The sequence below is a fragment of the Phaseolus vulgaris genome, chromosome 9 (assembly GCF_000499845.2).
Source record: "Phaseolus vulgaris cultivar G19833 chromosome 9, P. vulgaris v2.0, whole genome shotgun sequence".
Lineage (NCBI taxonomy): Eukaryota > Viridiplantae > Streptophyta > Magnoliopsida > Fabales > Fabaceae > Phaseolus > Phaseolus vulgaris.
In genome coordinates this window covers 12,026,840-12,048,844 of record NC_023751.2, presented here as the reverse complement: position 1 = coordinate 12,048,844, position 22,005 = coordinate 12,026,840, and the positions used below count along the sequence as shown (strand labels likewise).

The following is a 22,005-nucleotide window of genomic DNA, read 5'->3' as shown; positions in this document are numbered from 1 at the left end:
TTTCAAAAGCACAACATTGTTGTTTGTTTAGAAAACTTCAGTTACTACGAACTAGTTTAATCTTTAATCATATTTTAATTTCATCTGGCCATATGCAATACATTTTATTAATATTATTAAAGTAAAATTTTTAAATTTGGATGAAATAATAACACCAACCATATATATATATTTGTCTTAAAATAGATCGTTTCAAATTATAGATACAAAGATAAAAACAAGCTTAAATTTAAAGTTATAAAACATATTTAAACCAAGTTACTATAAAAAAAAATACCTTAAATGTGTAGATTTTATTAAATGAGTTAATGTGTGTGCGGAAGTTGTTAACAGCTGAAGGTAAAATGTTTTTATAAAAAAAATTGCTAATGAGAATATATGAATTGATAGCAACAAAAGATAAAATATGTGGGGCTTAATAAATGGGAGAGAATGCATTTAAATCAAATTGTGATTAATTTTAGGTTAACAACGGTAAAACATTGAATTTATTTGGATTGAGATAAAGTGTGGCGTAGTTGACCCAATAGAAAGAAAATATATCTTGGTTGGTTTTGGGTTTGGGTTTGGGTTTAAGGAGGGGGAAGGAAAGAAAGTAAGAAATTGATTCTTTTTTCTTTGGGAAGGGAAGAAGAGAGAAAGAAAAGCATTGAATCTGATCGAAAGAGGAAGTAATGAAAATGGGGATTTCCAAGACAAGCACTGAGGTTACCGACAATAGCGATAGCAGCAATAGCGATAGCAGCAATAGCGATAGCAGCAATAGCGATAGCAGCAATAGCAATAGCAACAGCAGCCATAGCAATAGCAGCAGCAGCACTCAGACTGAAACTGACAACCATATCTCCCTTCCTGCTCCCTACGCCGAAGGAGAGAAGCTCTTAGCCACTCACTCTAATTATCTTTATATAGCCAAGGTTTCCTTCTTCTTTTTCTCTTTTACCCCAAATTTCAAAAGTATCATTCTTGAAACCCAAGTCTTTGCCTTGTTTAAAAGGTTAGGCAAGTTGAGTACAACAACACTGAAGGATGGCAGTTCCTCGTTCATTATCTCGTAATCTTCTCAATGTTTCTCTCTCTTTACTCTTCCCTTAACATTTTCTCAATCTTATTTCTTCTCTTAAATTGTATTTTTTTTTTCTTTTTTATTTTCAGGGTTGGAAAAAAAGGTGAGCGTGAATATATATTGTCTTGTTCAACGTTCTATTGGGAGGTTCTGGCTTGGTTCTCAAGTGTTTATTTTTTGCTGCAGTTGGGATGAATGGGTTGGAATGGATCGTTTGATGAAGCACACCGAGGAAAATATGCGCAAAAAACATGCCCTTGATGAGAAGCATGGCATTGATAAGAATCCGAAAGCCCCACGTGGTCCTCTGGCTAAATCCAAGAGTACTAACGGTCAGACAGTTCTCTTCTGCACTTTTATTGCTTCAATCCCAATGACTTCCCATGTTTCTTGTCTCTAGTGTAGGTTGCGACTGTGTAAAAGTCAACTTAATTAGAGACATAGCACTATAATTAGATTATGCATGTGCTGTCTCAGCAGGAGAGTGCAGAGGTTGATGTTGTCTGACTTGCCATTTAGGAATCCTACCAAAAGGTTCATCATAGTTTTCTTGGCGCAGTATGAGTTGCAGGTTACTCAATGTCTTTTGTGTATGCCGAGGGAGAAATTATTTGGTTGTTTGGAACACCACTTGTTCATGGTACCAACTAATGTCTGTGTATATATTCAATTTTATAATTTATGAGAAAGAATTAATAACACTTGATTATGTATCTTGTAAAGATTAACGGGAACTTCAGTAGTCTAGAACCACCAACTAATTTCTCTAACTGGGATGAGGCTGATGATGAGGATTTTTCGAGTTTATGCATTTTTTTTGTAGGATTAGAAGCGAAGTAGTTCTTGAATGATGCTCTCTAATTCGTTTCTACAGAGGCATTTCTATACACAATAATCAATATGCATGGTAAGAAAGAGTTTGTTGAGGACCTTCACCATGTTCAGGAATTGGGAACCTCTCATGTTTGGGCCTGTGGGGAATTGGGGATTAATTGACATTACTTGATGGTAACATGAGCAGTTGGGGGTTGTCATCAAACTGGTTGTTCTTTTCTCAATCTATATACATAATTACACCCACATATAAGTTAACTTTTTATAGTATCCTAGTTGAACCAAAAAGATTTCTGCTATGAGGAAAATATTATTTCCCTTTGACTTTTTTTAATGTCAGTATATTGGTTAAGGTAGTTTAGACACATACAAAGAGGGCCACGAGAGATACTGGTGAGAAAAGTTGATTGTATGATTTGTGGTCCTGTGAAGAGGAAAGAGATACCAAGGACATGGACGAAGTCTTCCTGTGGAATCTCATGATAAGTAATATATTGAATGACATCGTATGATTCATTTAGTCAATCTCATGTTAGAGATATAAGGCTTTGTTGTTTTGAATTAGTCACAATACCCAATAAAGGTGAGTTAATAAGGGCATAGAAGAGCGATGAGCTTATTTCTTATGGATCACACCATACTGAAAATAATATTGGGAGAACCACACCACAAAAGCTAACTGTTGTAGTTGGAGAGCTCAAGACCTTGTAAACCCCACTTTAGAATCCCATACTTTCAATTAAGTCTCAAGTTCCATACCTATATCCTAACACTTAGACTCTTTACTTTCACTAATTACAATAAATAATTTTAGGCCCTTTTTCAATAAACTACTACAAGCAACATCCAAGCAGTCTATGTCTAAGAATTTGTGAAAAGTAATTCTCTTGAATTTTCATTAATAGTTACCACTGCCACTTTATTTGGTGGGGTGATCTCCAAAATAACACAATTTATATTACCCGTCTAATTAGGTAATATGTAAAATATAATGACTTATCTTTAACAATATTGCATTCCATGAGGAATTTGTAAGCAAATATTGGGGCCAATGACAACAAATCATTGTGCTTGTTTGGACCATCACACAGACAACTCAACATAGATCTGGCCATGTGCAACGCCTCGTGTCTGTGTTAAGATCTTCTCTTTACTTAAAAGTTGGTTGTCATTTGATGTAATACTCATTGCATTCCTTGTTTGCATTTAGTTATTATTGTAGTTTATGCTGTAAATTAAAAGGACTTTTATGGTTTGTGACCTGATGCAATATGTAAAATTAAACTTTTACTTAGTCTGTGTTCCTAATACTTCTGAGATGTTTCGGGAAAAGAAAATGCAGTTTCAAGAGGCAGGAAGCGACGGAATGAATCTGTCATCAAGGTACTCTCCCATTGTAAATTTTAATTTATAAAGTTTACGTAACTCTTCAACATCAATGCAAATTGTTAGTCAGATTAGTTGGAATTCGTGTGTTATTCATTGCAAACCTTTTTTATTGATGTTTTGTCCCGTGAGGAGGTAAGGCGATGATTCTCCACAATTATTTTTTCCTAGAAGTATCAGTTTAGTTGATTTTATTGCTTGATTATTTGTAGCTAAAACCTGCTCTTGATCCTGACAAGCTTGTCAGCATTCAAATTCCTCCAACACTGAAGAAACAATTAGTTGATGATAGCGAGTTTATTACCCATCTCGGCAAGGTAGCGAGATCATCTTGAATATATTAATATAATTTATGACGATTACTGAGTGCTTCATTTTCTCTAGGAGCAAGTGGATATGCATATTTAGTTTGTTAATAGTTGCAGAACACAGTTTTATTTTCGAGAAGTCAATTTCAAATTGTTGAATGTATGTTTTTTCCTATGCAGCTCGTTAAACTTCCTCGTTCTCCTAATGTGAAAGACATATTGAAAAATTATTTTGATTACAGATTGAAGAAATGTGGCTCGTAAGTTTATGCTGACACACCCCTCCATTCTTTAAGCTTGATGTAGAAATATCTTTTTTCTATTTTGGGAAGTGAAGTGTGTGCAAAATTATTTCAAACAGTAAACAAGTTTGAACGGAAACCTGGAGCCAGCAATATTTTAAGTTACTATTATTTAGAATAAACCCCCTTCCTCATAGCCTATTCACTAATCATTTACACTTATTTTTAAGTATTCTTTTGGAATACAATTTTGATTTTTGGGCCGGTCAATGCATATTGAAGTGGAAGGTTTCAGTTTGATTAGTCTGTGGGCAATCTGCTTCTTAAGCACTGTAATTTTTTAGCTTCTTGAATTTCATTACTACTCCAGCTCTCTATTTTTTTGTACAACTACAATCTATATTTTTTACTCACTGTTCTTATCGCTACTATTTGAAATAGGATGGCTGATTCAGTTGAAGAAATCATGAAAGGATTGTGTAGTTACTTTGATAAAGCACTGCCAGTGATGCTGTTGTACAAGACCGAGCGCCAACAGTACCAAGAAGCTTGTCCAGCCAATGTCTTTCCTTCTGCTATATATGGGGCCGAGCATTTGTTACGCCTCTTTGGTATGCTCGATTGTCTGCCACCAGACAAACTTACTATATGACGGGTTTCAAGTTTAGCTTATTGTTTCATCAAGTTGTAATGGAAATACAGACGGTGATGTGGTTATTCTGCTCTGAGTGGACAGCAAAATGCTGCCCGTTTTGGTTCAGCCTTACACAAGTTTATTTCTATGTGCTTATGTTTCTGTCAAACCTGCATCTTGTAGATCTTTATTATGTTTATTGTTGTTGTTGTTATTATTATTATTATGCTTAACGATTCTAATTATTGGTGCCTCATTTTTTCTGAAATTGAATTTTGAAGTTAAGTTGCCCGAGTTATTGTTCCACGCTAGCATTGAAGAGGAGACGTTGATAGGGCTTCAGGCACAATTACTTGACTTTCTCAGGTTCCAATGTTCTTTCCTAATATATTTAAACGAGAAAATAACTCCGTTGACTGAGTTGACATCTTACTAACAAATTTTAATGCATAAGTATCCACTTTATGTTTGCAGGTTCTTGCAAAAAAACCAGAGCACATTTTTCCTTTCTACTTATCATGTTGCTGAAGATATTAAGATCAGCTCCAACAAATAAGGTGATTAGGCTTGTCGGCAGCAATTGATTTTGCTTTGTACATAGTTTCACAGAGCTGCTGCTGGTATAGAATGTTTCTGACAATTGCACTTTGCCTTTATTTCTACCAATATGATGTGAAATTTGATTTGGTAAGTATAAACCTTGTTTTGGGAAATCGTGTTGTTAGAGGGTAGGAGGGTGTACTAATCGTGGAAGGAAAATGCTAACTGATCCTTAATTTTAAACACCAGTTGATTTTCTGAGTTTTGTTTCAGATTTTAATGTTTTCCAAATAATGGCCGTAGGTTCAAAGTTCAATCCATGCTCTTAAAAATCAAATTGTACTTTCCTAACTTCCTAATAAGGGTGGATAAAAAATCCAAATTACAAAATCTAATCCATAATTATCCAAATTCATATTAGTTTTAATTCATTCAAATGGATTTATCTCAAATCCAAATCCATCTTTTTGGATTTTAAATCCAATCCATTTAATTGGATATTATCCAAATTCATATTAGTTTTAATCCATTCAAATGAATTTATCTCAAATCCAAATCCATATTTTTGGATTTTAAATCCAATCCATTTAATTGGATATGGATTAGATACATTTTTGGATTATCCAAATTGCATTTTGGGTTGGATTTTGACTTGGGCCCAAGTCGAATTGAGTCGGTATGAGCCAAAGTTGAGCTAAGTCATTTCGGGTCAAAGTCGAGCCGAGTCAATCGTGGATTCATATTAGTTTTAATTCATTCAAATGGATTTATCTCAAATCCAAATCCATCTTTTCGGATTTTAAGTCTAATCCATTTAATTGGATATTATCCAAATCCATATTAGTTTTAATCCATTCAAATGAATTTATCTCAAATCCAAATTCATATTTTTGGATTTTAAATCCAATCCACTTAATTGGATATGGATTGGATACATTTTTGAATTATCCAAATTGCATTTTGGGTTGGATTTTGACTTGCCCAAGTCGAATTGAGTCGGTATGAGCCAAAGGTGAGCCAAGTTATTTCGGGTCAAAGTCGAGCCGAGTCAATCGTGGATTCATATTAGTTTTAATTCATTCAAATGGATTTATCTCAAATCCAAATCCATCTTTTCGGATTTTAAGTCCAATCCATTTAATTGGATATTATCCAAATCCATATTAGTTTTAATCCATTCAAATGAATTTATCTCAAATCCAAATTCATATTTTTGGATTTTAAATCCAATCCATTTAATTGGATATGGATTGGATACATTTTTGAATTATCCAAATTGCATTTTGGGTTGGATTTTGACTTGAGCCCAAGTCGAATTGAGTCGGTATGAGCCAAAGGTGAGCCAAGTTATTTCGGGTCAAAGTCGAGCCGAGTCAACCCTGGACCAAGTCGAGCTGAGTGGCCGATATTGAGTCGACCCGAGTTGGCCCATGCCAATGTCTAGTCGAGCCAGTCCACGCTCATGTCGAGCTGAGTCTTTCGGGTTCGATATTTAGTCAAGCGTGCTCGGGCTGATATCTAGACGATCGGGCCAGGCTAATGTCGAGTCGAGCTGGCCTAGGCCGATGTCGAGCCGAGCAAGTGGAGGTCCAGGTTGTTGTCGAGCTGGGCGGGCCAAGGCTGATACTAAGTCGAGCGAGCTCGGGACAATGTCGAGCTGAGCAGGCTCGGGCGAATGTTGAGTCGCGTGGGCCCAGGTCGATGTCGATCCGTTTGGGCCCGAGCCCATGTTGAGTCGTTTGGGCCCAGGCCCATGTCGAGCCAAGCAGGCTCGGGCCTAAGTCAAGTCGAGCAAGGCTAGGACAATGTCCAGTCGTCCAGTCCCAGGCCGATGTTGAGCCGAGCAGACTCGGGATGTAGAGACAAGCGGGCCTGGGCCGATGTCAAACCGAGCGGGCTCGGACCGATGTCGAGCCAAGTGGGATCGGGCCGATGTCGAGCCAAGTAGGCCCAACCCGATGTCGAGTCAAGCGGGCCCGAGCCAATGTTGAGTCGTTTGGGTTCGAGCCGATGTCGAGTCGTTTGGGCCCGAGCTGATGTCGAGTCGTTCGGGCCGATCGATGTCGAGTCGTGCGGTCTAGGGCCAATGTCGAGTCGTGCGAACTCAGGACAATTTTGAGTCGTTCAGGCCCAGACCGATGTCGAGTCGAGCTGGCCCAGGCCGATGTCGAGTCGAGCTGGCCCAGGCCGATGTCGAGTCATTCAGGCACCCGACCGATGTCGAGTCGTTCGGGCCTGGGCCGATGTCGAGTCGTTTGGGCCCTGGTTGATTTTGATTTTGATTCTTGCGAGATGGGGTTGATGTCGAGCCGAGCGGGCCCGAACGATGTACAACCAAGTGGGCTTAGGTTGATGTCGAGTCGATATTGATTCGTGCAGGCTAAGGCCGATGTCGAGCTTAGCGATCTCGAGCCGAGCGGAACCAGACCGGTGTTGAGTCGTGCGGGCTGAGGCCGATGTCGAATAGTGCGAGCCCAGGCTAATGTTCAGTCGTGCAGGCCTGGGACAATTTCGAGTTGTTCGGGACCAGACCGATGTCGAGTCGAGCTGAGCGGGCTCAGACGATGTAGAGTCAAGTGGGACCTGGCCGTTGTCGAGCCAAGTGGGCCCAGGCCGATGTCGAGTCAATATTGATTCGTGTGGGCTAAGGCTAATGTCGAGTTTAGTGATCTCGAGCCGAGCGGTACCAGGCTGATGTTAAGCCAAGTGCGCCCAGACCGGTGTCGAGTCGAGCGGGCCCGGGCCAATGTAGAGTCGTGCAGGCCCGGTTCGATGTTCAGTCGTGCAGGCTTGGGACAATTTTGAGTCGTTCGGGCCCAGATCGATGTCGAGTCGAGCGGGCCCAAGCCAATGTCGAGTCGAGCGGGCCTGGGCCGATGTCAAGTCGAGTGGGCCCGGGTCGATGTCAAGTCGTTCAGGCTGGGGTCGATGTCGAATTGTTCAGGCCAAGGCCAATGTCGAGTCGTTCAGGACCGACCGTTGTCGAGTCGTGCGGGCTGAAGCCGATGTCAAATAGTGTGGGCCCGGGCTGATGTTCAGTCGTGCAGGCTTAAGACAATTTTGAGTCGTTTGAGCCCATATTGATGTCGAGTTTAGTGGGCCCGGGTCGATGTCGAGACGAGCGGGCTTGGACAATGTAGAGCCAAGTGGGCCCAGACAGATGTCGAGTCAATATTGATTCGTGCGGGCTAAGGCCGATGGCGAGCTTAGCAATCTTGAGTCGATATCGAGTAGAGCGAAATCAGGCCGATGTTGAGTCTTGCGAGCCCGGGCCGATGTCGAGTCGTGCAGGTCTGGGGCAATTTTGAGTTGTCTAAGGCCCATGTCGAGCCAAGTAGGCTCGCGCCAAAGTCAAGTCGAGCAAGGCTAGGATGATGTTTAGTCGTCCGGGCCCAAGCCGATGTCTAGTTGCCCAGGTCGATGACGTGTCGAGCGGACCCGGGTTGATGTCGAGACAAGCGGGCCTGGGCCGATGTTGAGCCGAGTGGGCTCAGACAGTTGTCGAGCCGATTACGAGCCAAGTGCGCCCAGGTCGATGTCGAGTCGAGCGGGCCTGAGCCAATGTCGTGCGGACCTGGGACAATTTTGAGTCATTCGGGCCCAGATCGATGTCTAGTCGTGCGGGCCCGGGCCGATGTCAAACTGTGCGGGCTCGGGCCGATGTTGAATCGTTCATGTCGTAGCCGATGTCGAGCCGAGCGGAACCGGGTCGATGTCGAGCCAAGTGGGACCAGACCGATGTCGAGTCGTTCAGGCCCGACTGCTGTTGAGTCATGCGGGCTGGGGCTGATGTAGAGTCGTGTGGGCCCGGGTCGATGTTCAGTCGTGCAAGTCTGGGACAATTTTGAGTCGTTCATGCTCGGGCGAATGTCAAGTCGAGCGGGCACAGGCCGATGTCGAGTTGTGCGAGCCTGGGGCAATGTTCAGTCGTGCGAACTCAGGACAATTTTGAGTCGTTCGGGCCCAGACCGATGTCGAGTTGAGTGGGCCTGGGCCGATGTCAAGTCATTCAGGCACCTGACCGATGTCGAGTCGTTCGGGCCTGGGCCGATGTCGAGTCGTTTGGGCCGAACAATGTAGAGCCAAGCGGGACGGGGCGGTTGTCGAGCCAAGTGGGCCCAAGCCGATGTTGAGTCGAGCGAGCCCGGGTCGATGTCGAGTCGTTAAGGCCAATGTCGAGTTGAGGGGGCCCGGGTTGATGTCGAGTCGTTTAGGACCGATCGTTGTCGAGTCGTGCGGGCTGGGGCCGATGTCAAATAGTGTTGGCCCGGGCTGATGTTCAGTCACGCAGGCCTAAGACAATTTTTGAGTCATTCGGGCTCATATTGATGTTGAGTTTAGCGGGCCTGGGCCGATGTCGAGCCGAGCGGGTCTGGACGATGTAGAGCCAAGTGGGCCCAGACAGATGTCGAGTTGATATTGGTTCGTGCGGGCTAAGGCTGATGTCGAGCAGAGCAGAACCGGGCCGATGTCGAGTCTTGCGCGCCCGGGCCGATGTTCACTTATGCAGGCCTGGGGAAATTTTGAGTAGTGTAAGGCCCATGTCGAGCCAAGCAGGCTTGCGCCAAAGTCAAGTCGAGCAAGGCTAGGACGATGTTTAGTCGTCCGGGCCCAAGCCGATGTCTAGTTGCCCAGGTCGATGACATGTCGAGCGGACCCGGGTTGATGTCGAGACAAGCGGGCCTGGGCCGATGTTGAGCCGAGTGGGCTCAGACAGTTGTCGAGGCAAGCAGGACCGAGCCGATGACGAGCCAAGTGCACCCAGGTCGATGTCAAGTCGAGCGGGCCCGAGCCAATGTCGTGCGGCCCTTGGACAATTTTGAGTCGTTCGAGCCTAGATCGATGTCTAGTCGTGCGGGTCCGGGCCGATGTCGAACTGTGCAGGCTCGGACCGATGTTGAATCGTTCATGCCGTGGCCGATGTCGAGCCAAGTGGGCCCATACCGATGTTGAGTCGTTCAGGCCCGACTGTTGTCGAGTCATGCGGGCTGGGGCTGATGTCGAGTTGTGTGGGCCTAGGACGATGTTCTGTCGTGCAGGCCTGGGACAATTTTGAGGCGTTTAGACCCTGGCGATTGTCAAGTCGAGCGAGCCCATACCGATGTCGAGTCGAGCGGGCCCAGACCGATGTCGAGTCGAGCGAGCTCAGGCCGATGTCGAGTTGCCTAGGCTGATGTCGAGCCGAGCGGACTCGGGATGATGTCTAGACAAGCGGGCCTTGTCCAATGTCGAGTCGTGCAGGCTGAGGCCAATGTCGTGCGGGCTCGAGACAATTTTGAGTTGTTCGGGTCCCTACCGATGTCAAGTTATTACGATCAGGGCTGATGTCGAGTCGTTTGGGCCTGGGTCGATATTGATTCGTGCGGGCTGGGGCTGATGTCGAGCTTAGCGAACCCGTGCCGATATCGGGGCGAGCGAGCCCGGGACGATGTCGAGCCAAGTGGGCCATGCTGATGTTGAGTCGATATTGATTTGGTGCGGGCTGGGGCCATTGTCGAGCTTAGCGGTCCCGGGTCGATGTCGAGCTTAGCGGTTCTAGGCCGACTCGACTTAATCTGGACTAGGCTGACTCGACTTAACATGGACTAGACTGACTAGGCTTGACCTAGACCTGGTCGACAAATGACCGATATTGTGAATGGTGGGTAGTTGCAAAATGACTCTTACTCCAATGTTGAACTTGGAAATTTTTTTTGTAAGTATATGAGGATGAACTTGGAAGATCATGAAGTTGTGTTCGTTATGGCTAACTTGGCTCGACTTAGACTCGGGTCAACTCGGCTCGATTTGGACTCGAGCCACCTCAACTTAGGCCCAGGCCGATTTAGGTCGACCTGGTCCTTGGTTGACTCAGTTTAACTTGGATTTGGGCTGACTCTGCTCAACTTGGATCCCATCCGACTCAGCTCAACTTGGACCTTGACCGACATGACCTAGGCCCTACCCACTTTAGCTCGACCTGGGTTCGGGCTAACTCGGCTCGACCAAAACCTGGGTGTGTCACTGATTAACCTGGTACTAGGTCAATTCGGCTTGATGTGGGCCCAGACTAACTCGACCTTGGCCCGAACTGATTACTCACATCCACATGGACTCGAGTCGACTTGGCTCGACCTGGGCCCTACCTAATTTAGCTTAACCTGGGTAGATTTAGCTCAACATGGGTCCAGGTCAAATCAACACGACATGGGCCCAGGCCAACTTGACCCGGGCTCCGGTCGTCTAGTCTTAACCTAGGTTTAAGCTGACTCGACTCGACCTTAACCCAAACCTGACACGACTTGACTTGGTCTTAGACCGTTTCGACTTGACATGGCCCCCAATCGACTTGGTTTGACACAACCTAGGATGACTCGGCGTTACCTGGACTAAGTCGACTCGGCTTGACTTGAACTAGGCCGACTCGACTTGACTTGGATCCGGGCCCACTTAGCTTGAACTGGATCCGAGTGACTTAACATAGGCTTAGGCCAATTTAGCTTGACTGGGGCACAAGCTGATTTTGCTTGATCTGGGCTTGAGTTGACTGGTTCGAATTGGGCCCAAGCTGAAACGACTTGACATGGGCCTAGATCGACATGACTTGACTTGGTTCTGGACAGACTCGGCTCAACATGGATCCAAGTCGACTCAACTCCACCAGAACCTTGGGCGACTTGGGTTGTCCTGGCCATACTAGTCTTGACCTAGGCTCGGGACAACTCGGCTCGAGTTAAACCTGGGTCTGACACGGCTTGACCTGGTACTAGGCCGATTCGGCTCGACACATCTCAAGTCGACTTGGCTTGACCTAGATCAAGCTGACTCAACTTGACCTGGACTCGGGCCGACTCTACTTGACTTGGACCTGAGTGACTTAATCTAGGCTCAGACCAACTTAGCTTGACCTGGGCACAAGTCAATTTGATCGACTTAACATGTATTTAGACTGACTTGACCTGGGTCTTTGCCAACTCGGCTCGACCTAGACATAGGCCTGCGTAACTTGAGTTGGGCCTAGGACGATTTGACTTGGGCCTGGACAAACTCGGCTCGACATAGGTCTGGGTGGACTCGGCTCCACCAGGACCTGGGCTAACTCGGGTTGTTATGGGCTTGGGCTGAGTAGGGTTGACCTCGACACACCAAAATCTACTCCACCTAGGTCGGCTTGACTTGGCTGGACCTGGGCACGAGCTAAATAGTTTCTACCTGGTTTCAGGCCGACTCGGGTCGACATGGATCCTGGTCCTATGTCATCTTGGCTCAATGTGGACCAGACTTGGGCTTGGGCCGACTTAACTCGATTTGGGCCTTGATTGACTAAGCTCAACGTAAGTCCGGGTCGACTTAATCTATTTTGGATAATCCAAAAATGCATTCAATCTTAAACAGTTTCTTCCTGCACTCCCACAATGTTATGCAAACACCAAACTCTCCCTATTATGTTTTAAAAACCCTAAAATGCACTTGAACTATATTTATTTTTTTGCATTTTGGATTATGGAATCCAGAAAAAATTTGGATTCACCAATCCGTAATTCCAAATATGCATTTTACATTCAAAAATTCATCTTTCAAAAAATACTCTGGATCCACCAATCCGTAACAGAAATATGCATTATGAATTCAGAAATCCATAATTAAAAATAAACATTTTGGATTCACTAATCCATAACAAAATTAGGCTTCCGGATTCAGCAATCTAGAAATCAATAATTTATGCAAAAATTACTTCCATTACACCCCTCATTTGGAAAAAAAAAATGATTGAGTTCTGGATTGATGAATTTGTAGCACACTCCCATATCCTGATTTTTGATAACCATGGTGTCCTTTTTCAAATAAAAGGTCAAGGTCAGTTTTGGGATTTAGAAAGTTGTGGGAGTGCAGGAAGAAAAAACCCTAATCCAAATCCATTGTACATTTGAATGAATTGAATTTAAAATCCAAAGTATGAATTTGGATAATTAAGAATTAGATTTGAAAATTTAGATTTTTTAAATATTCGTATATAGTTATTTTGTATGATAAAAAAGGGTAAGTAGAATTTCCTTAGTTTAGTTTATTAAAATCCAAGTTATAAGTTATCTATTCGTGGGTTTTCGTTCAGAACAAAATGAAAAAGAAAGTCATTTTTTTTTGTAATTGGAAAAGTAATGTCCTCTTCTGAGATAAGAAAAGTGAGAAAGTGTTATAAACAGAATCCCGATTCCATATCTTCTAGGGATCTCATAAAATGAGAAAGTTTAGTAAGTCAAACATTTCTTTCCACCCAGGGGTATCAGACTATATAATAGATGGGGTAACCAAAAATAAATAAAAATAATTTATTATATATAATTTTTTTTATAAATATAATTAAACATAAATTATATTATTAATTTATTAAAATAAGTTATTTATTAATAAGATTAAATATTAAAAATAATATTATAAACATTACTAATTAGTGTTCTATGCTACCAATAACTTTTTCTCTCTAAAAGAATTCTAATAATTATGTTTAAAAAAATATATTAAATTAATTATCATTTCATACTTTATGATAATGTTAATCATTAACCATGTAAGAAGAATTTTCCACTTTATGGTTGAAAATAAGAAAAAAAAAAAAGCTATCATTGCCTTGAAAATATTTTTTTCGAATTTTAATAGGTTTATTTCACCTAAAGTTACATGCAACATATCTGAATTTATGCATCATCTAGGAGTGTATAATAATTGTGGGTGTGTATCATAATTCAAATTGTTAATCTCCTATATAATATTCCTAACTATGTCTAAACTGTAACATATAATCAAAATAGTTGATAGATGATATTTTTTATGATGTTTTTTTTTAAAATATGATCAAAATAAAACAAAAAGGTAAAGTGTTTAATCACGCATGCAATAATTTATAACATTTAAAATAGTAATAACTATTTTTTTAAAATACCGTAAAAAATATAAGTAATTCTCAAATAGTTAATAAAAAAAATGAAAGAACAAATTGTCTTTACAAAAAAATATAAACAAAAATATTTGTTTAAAATATAAAAGAAGGCTATTATTTTTATATAAACTATAAAGGAAAAGCATATTATTTTTAAAAAAATAATTATCATATAACTAATCATTATATCATATGATATCAATTATACTTTATTATCTAATATATATATATATATATAAAATTTATTTATATGAATGAAAATCATATTGGCCCCCACGGATCGAAGTATATTCGCCTTTGGATACTGTCTAGAATAAAGTTCATGATATTGATATCAAAGTTTCTGGTCTTTGAAGTGACTAAGCCTGTGTTTGAATGAAAAAGAGTTATTAAAGTTATTTTCGAAAATTAATGCTTATTTAAATTGATGGAATGCAATATGAGAATTTGTACATAGAAAATGGAGATTAACAAACTTACAAATTTAAACTAAACTATGAAATCATTCACCTAGATTTCTTTAAAAAATGTCGTGATCATAATAATTGATCACAAATCACCATGAATATGGTTATCACGTCTCCCAATTATTCCTCACTGTTATTGAACTATGAAGTATTTTAATCTTAATAAGATGATTATTATTATTAAATGTAGTCATGAAGTAGATTATTATTATTATTATTAAATCTTTTTATGATGTATAGTATTTAAATCTTAATCATTAAACTTTGAATATAAATAAATTATGTTAGAAAATAGTATCTGAGTTCAACTCTACGCCCCTTACTGATAAATATTTCACAACAATATCCTCTTGATAGAAAAAAATATCATCTAAACAGTGTTCTAATTAGAGTAATTTAAAATCTTTTTGAGTTGTTTTATTCAATGACTATATATTAAATTTAGATAATTCAAAAATTAAATTAGAATAATTTTATATTTAACATGGAAAACCCAAAAGGCAGATTATAAGCTTTTACTAAGCAGACCAAAACATATTTCTATAAATAAAAATGCGATATTTTATATTAATTAATAAAATTATTCTGTTTAATTTATCCAAAACTTGCTATGATATTAAAGTTAAATTAATAAAATTTAATATCTAAAGGGGGACTCACCAACATTCTTGGGATGATGAGACACCGTTTGCAAAGGAGAGTTTGTTATCTTCCTCAACTGTCCATTGTCCTCTTTTCACCTTGTCTTTCTCACGTAATGGAATACTCTCTAATTTCATGGTATCAAAAGTCGTCAATTAAAATTTGTGGTTTGTATAATCTTTAAAACAGTTATTATCATTATTATCAATGTCAAGTCAATAAATTTGTTTCAGTTCATTATTTGAATAAGAGTGTAAAATTCTTACACTATCGTACAAACTATTTATTCTAATTATTATACATTCACTTGCGATTATGTATGATCATGTTCATGAGACTATTCCAGAATAAAAGATTCCTTGATGGTTGTCTTGAAAAGAAGACAGTGATATGTATGACAAAAATAATAAAACGTTAAACATGATGATATATTTTATGTGTGACGGTTAGAATATGATGTGTTCTGGATTATATTCTTTTTGTTGATTAAGAGTAAGTTTTGAAACTGATTCTGAACATATCCTATGATTCCTTTAATGAGAATATAAATGTCCTTGTCAAAGAGACTGCGCAGGGAAGTAGAACCAAGCCAATGCCAAAACCAGGAAGCAACTATTTATATATGAAGCTAAATAAATAGTCAACTCATCAGATGAAAGGGACTGTTATAGACAGCATTGCAAGCAGAAGAAATATATATATACATTGAGAGTGATGAAGGTGAATTATTACTTTTCACTAAGTTGTTACCATGTGGTTCATCCTTCTCCCTCTTATTATGTCTCTGCAACTTTCATCTTTAGCAGTACAAATCCTGCACCAAGGTTCATCCCTCTCAGTGGAGGACCCCAATGATGTTATGCTCTCACCAAATGCAATCTTCTGTGGCGGTTTCTATGCCGTTGGCCAAAACGCATATTCCTTCGCAGTTTGGTTCTCCCAACCCAACTGCCAAACCCGGAATGCAACCGTCGTATGGATGGCGAACCGTGACTACCCCGTAAACGGCAAGGGCTCGAAGCTTTCCCTTCTTAACAACGGCAACCTTGCCTTAAAGGACGCTGACGAATCCCACGTTTGGTCCACAAACACCGTTTCACTGTCGTCTGTGCAACTGTTTCTCGACGACACTGGCAACCTCGTTCTGCGTGAAACCAAGGCTGGCGGTGTCGTCATCTGGCAGAGCTTTGATTTCCCTACGGACACGCTTTTGCCTCAACAAGTGTTCACGAGAAATGCCAAACTGGTCTCTTCTACGAGCGAGACCAACAAGTCCTCCGGTTTCTACACCTTCTTCTTCGACAACGACAACATTCTTCGTCTTCTTTACGATGGTCCTGAAGTTTCCGGCCTTTACTGGCCAGATCCATGGTTGGCCACTTGGGACGCTGGACGTTCCACTTTCAACAACAGTCGAGTTGCGGTTATGGACACACTCGGCAATTTTAGTTCTTCAGATGATTTATCTTTTGTGACATCTGATTTTGGCACTGTGATCCAAAGAAGATTAGTGCTTGATCATGATGGAAACATTCGTGTTTATAGTCGCAGACACGGTGGAGAAAAATGGTCTACTACGTGGCAAGCCAAAGCAAGACCGTGTTCTATTCATGGTATTTGTGGCCCTAACAGTTTGTGCTCTTATCATCAAAATTATAGTGTGAAGTGCTCTTGCCTTCCCGGGTATCAGTGGAGGAATGATCACGATTGGTCTTATGGATGTGAACCGAAATTCTCTACGCTTTGCAACAAAGACGAGTCTCGGTTTTTGTATATAAGCAACGTGGAGTTATATGGCTATGAGTCTGGGATTATGACAAATTACACTCTCCGTCAGTGTCAGGATTTATGCCTTCAATTATGCAACTGTAAAGGTATTCAGTATACATATGTCTCTGGCAGAGGCACTTATACTTGTTACCCGAAGTTGCAGTTGCGGAATGCGTATCGGACACCGTATTTCAACGCTGATTTGTACTTGAAACTGCCAGCAAATAGTTCATATTCTTTTGAAGGATCCACAGATGACCACAGTCTTGATTGTTCTTCGAGTTCGAGGACGATGCAGCTTGAGAGAGCTTATGTCATGAGTCATGAAAACAGATACGTTAAGTTCTTGCTTTGGTTTGTAGGAGGAGTGGGGGCTTTTGAAGTTTTGTGCATATTTGTTATTTGTTTTTTTGTGGTGAGAACAAGGGAGCGAAAATACTCTGGTGTGGATAGAGGAGTCTATCATTTGGCAATGACTGGTTTCAGAAAGTTCAGTTATTCTGAACTGAAACAAGCCACCAAAGGGTTTCGCGAGGAGATAGGAAGGGGTGCAGGAGGGGTTGTATTCAAAGGTGTGTTGTTGGATCAAAGAGTTGCGGCTGTGAAGAGACTCAAGGATGCTAACGAAGGAGAAGAAGATTTCCTCGCAGAAGTAAGCAGCATTGGAAGGCTTAACCATATGAATTTGATCGAGATGTGGGGGTATTGCGCTGAGGGAAAACATAGACTATTGGTGTATGAGTACATGGAAAATGGGTCTCTAGCACAAAATATGGAGTCCGATGAATTGGACTGGACCAAAAGGTTTGACATTGCGCTAGGTACAGCAAGAGGGTTGGCTTATGTTCACGGGGAATGTTTGGAGTGGATCCTACACTGTGATGTAAAGCCCCAAAACATTCTTCTTGATTCTAACTATCATCCAAAGGTAGCGGATTTTGGGCTGTCCAAGCTCCGAAACAGAAATGATACTAGTACATACTCCAGTTTTTCACGGATACGAGGAACAAGAGGGTACATGGCTCCTGAGTGGGTTTTAAACCAACGAATCACGTCCAAAGTTGATGTTTATAGCTATGGAATTGTTGTTTTGGAAATGGTAACTGGAAAGAGTGCAACAAAGGACGTTGTTGACAGGGATAATGGAGTGGAGAAACAGCATCTCAGCATGGTGGGGTGGCTTAAAGATAAAAAGAAAAGTGAATGTGGTTGGGTTAGTGAAGTCTTGAAACCCAATGTAAAAGGAGTTTATGAGGAAGAGAAGATGGAAGCTTTGGTGAGAGTGGCTCTGCAATGCGTTGAGGAAGAAAAGGAGAAGAGACCCACAATGAGTCAAGTATTAGAAACGCTTCAGAAATGTAGCCGCCAATATGATTATCTACGATCATCACAAATCAGTGTCGTCTCATAATTCATCGTATCCATGCTCAGATTACACAGAACCTAAGTCATTTTAATAAGTGAAGGAGATTGTTTGTGTACAGGAAAATAATGTTTAAGAGTTTGATGTGATTGTATAAATTGTGTTAGATGGTTAAGATACATGTCTTCACTTCTGTTTATTTTGAAACTGGTGTTGTGTTTCCATGTGTATCCATCTTCTTTTTAATGATGAATAAAAACATATAATTAAAAAATTAACTATCATAATAATTATTTAAGTAAAAAAATTGTTATTAAGTTTATATTGAAGTTATAAAAAATTATATTAAACAAATAATTACAAAAAATAAGTTTTTTTTACTATTTTTATAATATTAAAATTACACAATAGAAACACTTGTAATTTTTTATGATGGGTTAATTTCTTACTAGTGATTAAATCAATAAAGTTTGTTATGTTGATAAGGATACAAAAGAGTAAAATGTCTACGTATAAGGTTAAGAAAAACAAAATAGACTAAATAATTTTTATATGATAATTAAGATAAGAAAATAGCGAAAAGAAACAATTATAAAAATTTCAATAAATTTCACGAGAATGGTTCCACTACAAGAAAATCATGAAATAGAAACTAATTTTTAGAGACTAAAATAATTAGTTACAATAAAAACTAAAATAAAGAGCATTTTAGAAACTAAAAAAAAAAATTAGTTTCTATTATTGTTTATTATTCTAATTTAAAAACCAAATTTCTTTTTAGTTTCTAAAATATCTCTAATTTAGTTACTATTGCAATGAATTATTTTGATTTCTACAAATTAGTTTATATTTCATGATTTTATTGTAGTATTCATTCACACAAGAATAATAATTTTAAGTCCCAGATACCAAATGTAAATTTATCAGCTGAGTTCCCTTATCAATAAAGTTACAATATTTATTTATGACATACACCTTAAAATAGTCAAACTCTTATAATAATTTTTCTTTCAAAATATTTTAATTTTGTGTTTGAATAAGAAATTTAAATATATTAAATTTGAGTTATTTTTATTTCAAATTACTTAATTTTCAAATATTTTATTTGGATAACATATAATTTGAATTTATTGAATTTTAATTTTCTTATTTAGATGGAATGCTTCAATTGTCATCAAATATTAAACTTATAACTAAATAAAGTCACTTTAATTAAAAAATAATTCATATAAACATGGATAAAAATTTAAGGACTTCAATAGAACTTGTTAAACATTAACGAAAAATGTCAACTAAAATCATACTCATCGTGTATTAATAGATAAATAATCTCAACATAGTTAATAGAAAAATAATTTTCATTACACACTGACTAAAAAACCTTAATTAAAAGTACCAAAAAATATTTTTCTTAATATTAGTTTTGATTAATATTGATCTATAATTAATCTTAACATAAGATCTTATAGTCGTAAAAAAAATCTTGACTAGCATAAACTATCAACTTTAACATTGCATAAAAACTTTAACGTTGTCGTTGTCGTAGTAAAGTTTGTAGAATCCCGTGGAATGGTTCGTTGCACTTCTTGAAGAAACGAGGCCGACTCGCTCCGTGAGTGGTTGCGTTGGAAGAAGGGTGTCGGTTGGGGAATCGAAGCTTTGCCAAATGATGGTGCCTTTGGAAGTGAGGAGAAGGAGGTTTCCATCGTTTCTTAGCTTTACATGAAGTTTGGAGGAGGAAACAGTGGCGGTTGCCCAGATAACGGTTCCTCCAGCATCCGTCAAAACGAGGTTGCCGTTTTTCCAGAGTGAGAGGAAGGAGCCTTTGCCGTTGACGGGTTCGTCACGGTTGGCCATCCATAAAACGGTGGGTTGTTTTGAGCGCGTGAAGCAAACGGAGAAGCAGAAGGCGTTTTCACCAACTTGGAAGAAGCCGGCGGAAAAAACGCCATTGGATGAAAGAAGGGTGTGACTTTGTTTCTCTACTGAAAGTGAGGAACCTTCTGGAAGTGTATCTGTGGCTGCATATGAAGTTGAGATGAAGAGGAGAAGGAGAAAGAGGTTTATATGCATATCTCTAGATAGCATAAAGGGCTTGAATTAATACATACTAACCTGTTAGCTGTTTATATACATCTACAAAATGAGTTTTTTCCTTGTTCACTTTATCAAAATAATTGTACAACCTCGGCCCACAATCTTGAACAATGTCCTTTTTACATTTTCAATTTCATCTATATTAACTTAACAACTGAATTTTATAATAAAAATTATAATAAATAATAATTTATAAAATTGTAATTTAGATACTAAAAAATATAGTGCGAAACCAGAATTACCAATACTATACACATTTTATTTATCATGTGGAGAATAGAAAGAATTATTTTAATATCATGGGTTTTGAAATTCTTAAATAAGTTCTGAAACTGTATTTTACAAAGATTATAAAATTGATGGAATTTTATAAGGTTCTTGAAAATTTTCCATTAAATATGGTTTTTCTTGGTATTTTAAAAAAACTCACTAAACATGTTCCTAACGGATGGTTTGATTAGGAAAACCACAACATTGAATAAATAACTTAAATGAAGTTTTAATATTTGATAATGTAAAAATAAATCTCTATTAATATTTATTAATATTTTTTTAGTATTTGCTTGAGTAATTGAAAAAGAAAGACTTTGTACATAAAAACTACATATTAACAATAATTTAAAAAATAAATTTATTTTTAAGTGATTCATATGAAATGACAAAATGTTTTGCTCATAATTTTAAATTTTAAAAATAAAATAATAAAATAAGATATATTAATAAAGATAAAATTAAAAAACATTTGTTAAAAAAAAAACACTACAAGATAATAATATATTTTTCATGTGATGACAAATGATTGTTGTTACTTGAAGTGTCAGCCTAACTGAAATATCAAGTAGCATAGTAATGTCTAACATGAAATTTTTTTATAAAAAACAATAATTTAAAAGAAGGTGACAAAAAATTCACTACAAAAAATATTTACATACCGATTATTACATATAGATCTAAATCCATATGTAAAGTGAGCATTACATACAGATATTTACATACGAATTTAATTCAGTATGTAAATAGACATTACATACGGATTGTTTCGTATGTACGAACAAAAGTATTACATATAGATTTTTCCATATATAAGAATAAAAATGATTACATACGGATTTTTTCGTATGTGAGCAAAAAATGATTACATACAAATATTTACACACGAGTTTAATTAATATGTAATTTTGACGCCTTGAAGCGAGTATAATTACATACAAATATATAAGTATTACCTACAAAATATTTTAAATAATTATAATATTAATATTTTTATTAATATTAATAATAATAATAAAAATAAAAATATTAATAATAATAATCATTATTATAATATTATTAGTAATAGTAATAATAATAATAATATTTAATAATATTAATAATATTAATAATATTAATAATGTTTATAATATTTATAATATTAATAATGTTTATAATATTAATAATATTTATAATATTAATAATATTAACATTTTATAATATTAATATTAATAATATTAACAGTGTTTATAATATTAATAATATTAACGGTGTTTATAATATTAATAACATTGACAATATTAATAATATTAATAATATTAATAATATTTAATAATATTTAATAATATTAATAATAATTATAATAAAAATCATAATATGACAAAAGAACTTGTCGATGGTGTAGTAGTTAAAACTTCTTTATTCACTTAAGGGACTTGGTTTCAAGTTTTTCGAAATTACTGATCAATAAAAATATCTATAAAAGAATT

At 38.2% G+C, this 22,005-nt stretch overlaps 2 protein-coding genes across 3 annotated transcripts; both read left to right on the top strand.

Moving 5' to 3' along the window:
• The first annotated feature begins 502 nt into the window (after nucleotides 1-502).
• Nucleotides 503-5,282, top strand: LOC137821307 (protein MRG2-like). 2 transcript variants are annotated; one of them, XM_068625826.1, is made up of 10 exons: nucleotides 503-917; nucleotides 998-1,054; nucleotides 1,156-1,169; nucleotides 1,253-1,398; nucleotides 3,234-3,283; nucleotides 3,499-3,603; nucleotides 3,775-3,854; nucleotides 4,278-4,447; nucleotides 4,752-4,836; nucleotides 4,945-5,282. In XM_068625826.1, exons 1-10 carry the CDS (start codon nucleotides 675-677, stop codon nucleotides 5,024-5,026), a joined length of 1,032 nt encoding a protein of 343 aa, XP_068481927.1. In that variant the 5' UTR covers nucleotides 503-674; the 3' UTR covers nucleotides 5,027-5,282. The 2 variants fall into 2 exon arrangements, with proteins under 2 accessions (XP_068481927.1, XP_068481928.1); XM_068625827.1 differs by having other exon boundaries at nucleotides 508-917; nucleotides 3,243-3,283.
• Nucleotides 5,283-15,802: 10,520 nt separating this feature from the next.
• On the top strand, nucleotides 15,803-18,273 carry LOC137821500 (putative receptor protein kinase ZmPK1). Its single transcript, XM_068626119.1, has one exon. It carries the CDS (start codon nucleotides 15,815-15,817, stop codon nucleotides 18,215-18,217), a length of 2,403 nt encoding a protein of 800 aa, XP_068482220.1. The 5' UTR covers nucleotides 15,803-15,814; the 3' UTR covers nucleotides 18,218-18,273.
• The last annotated feature ends 3,732 nt before the right edge of the window (nucleotides 18,274-22,005 follow it).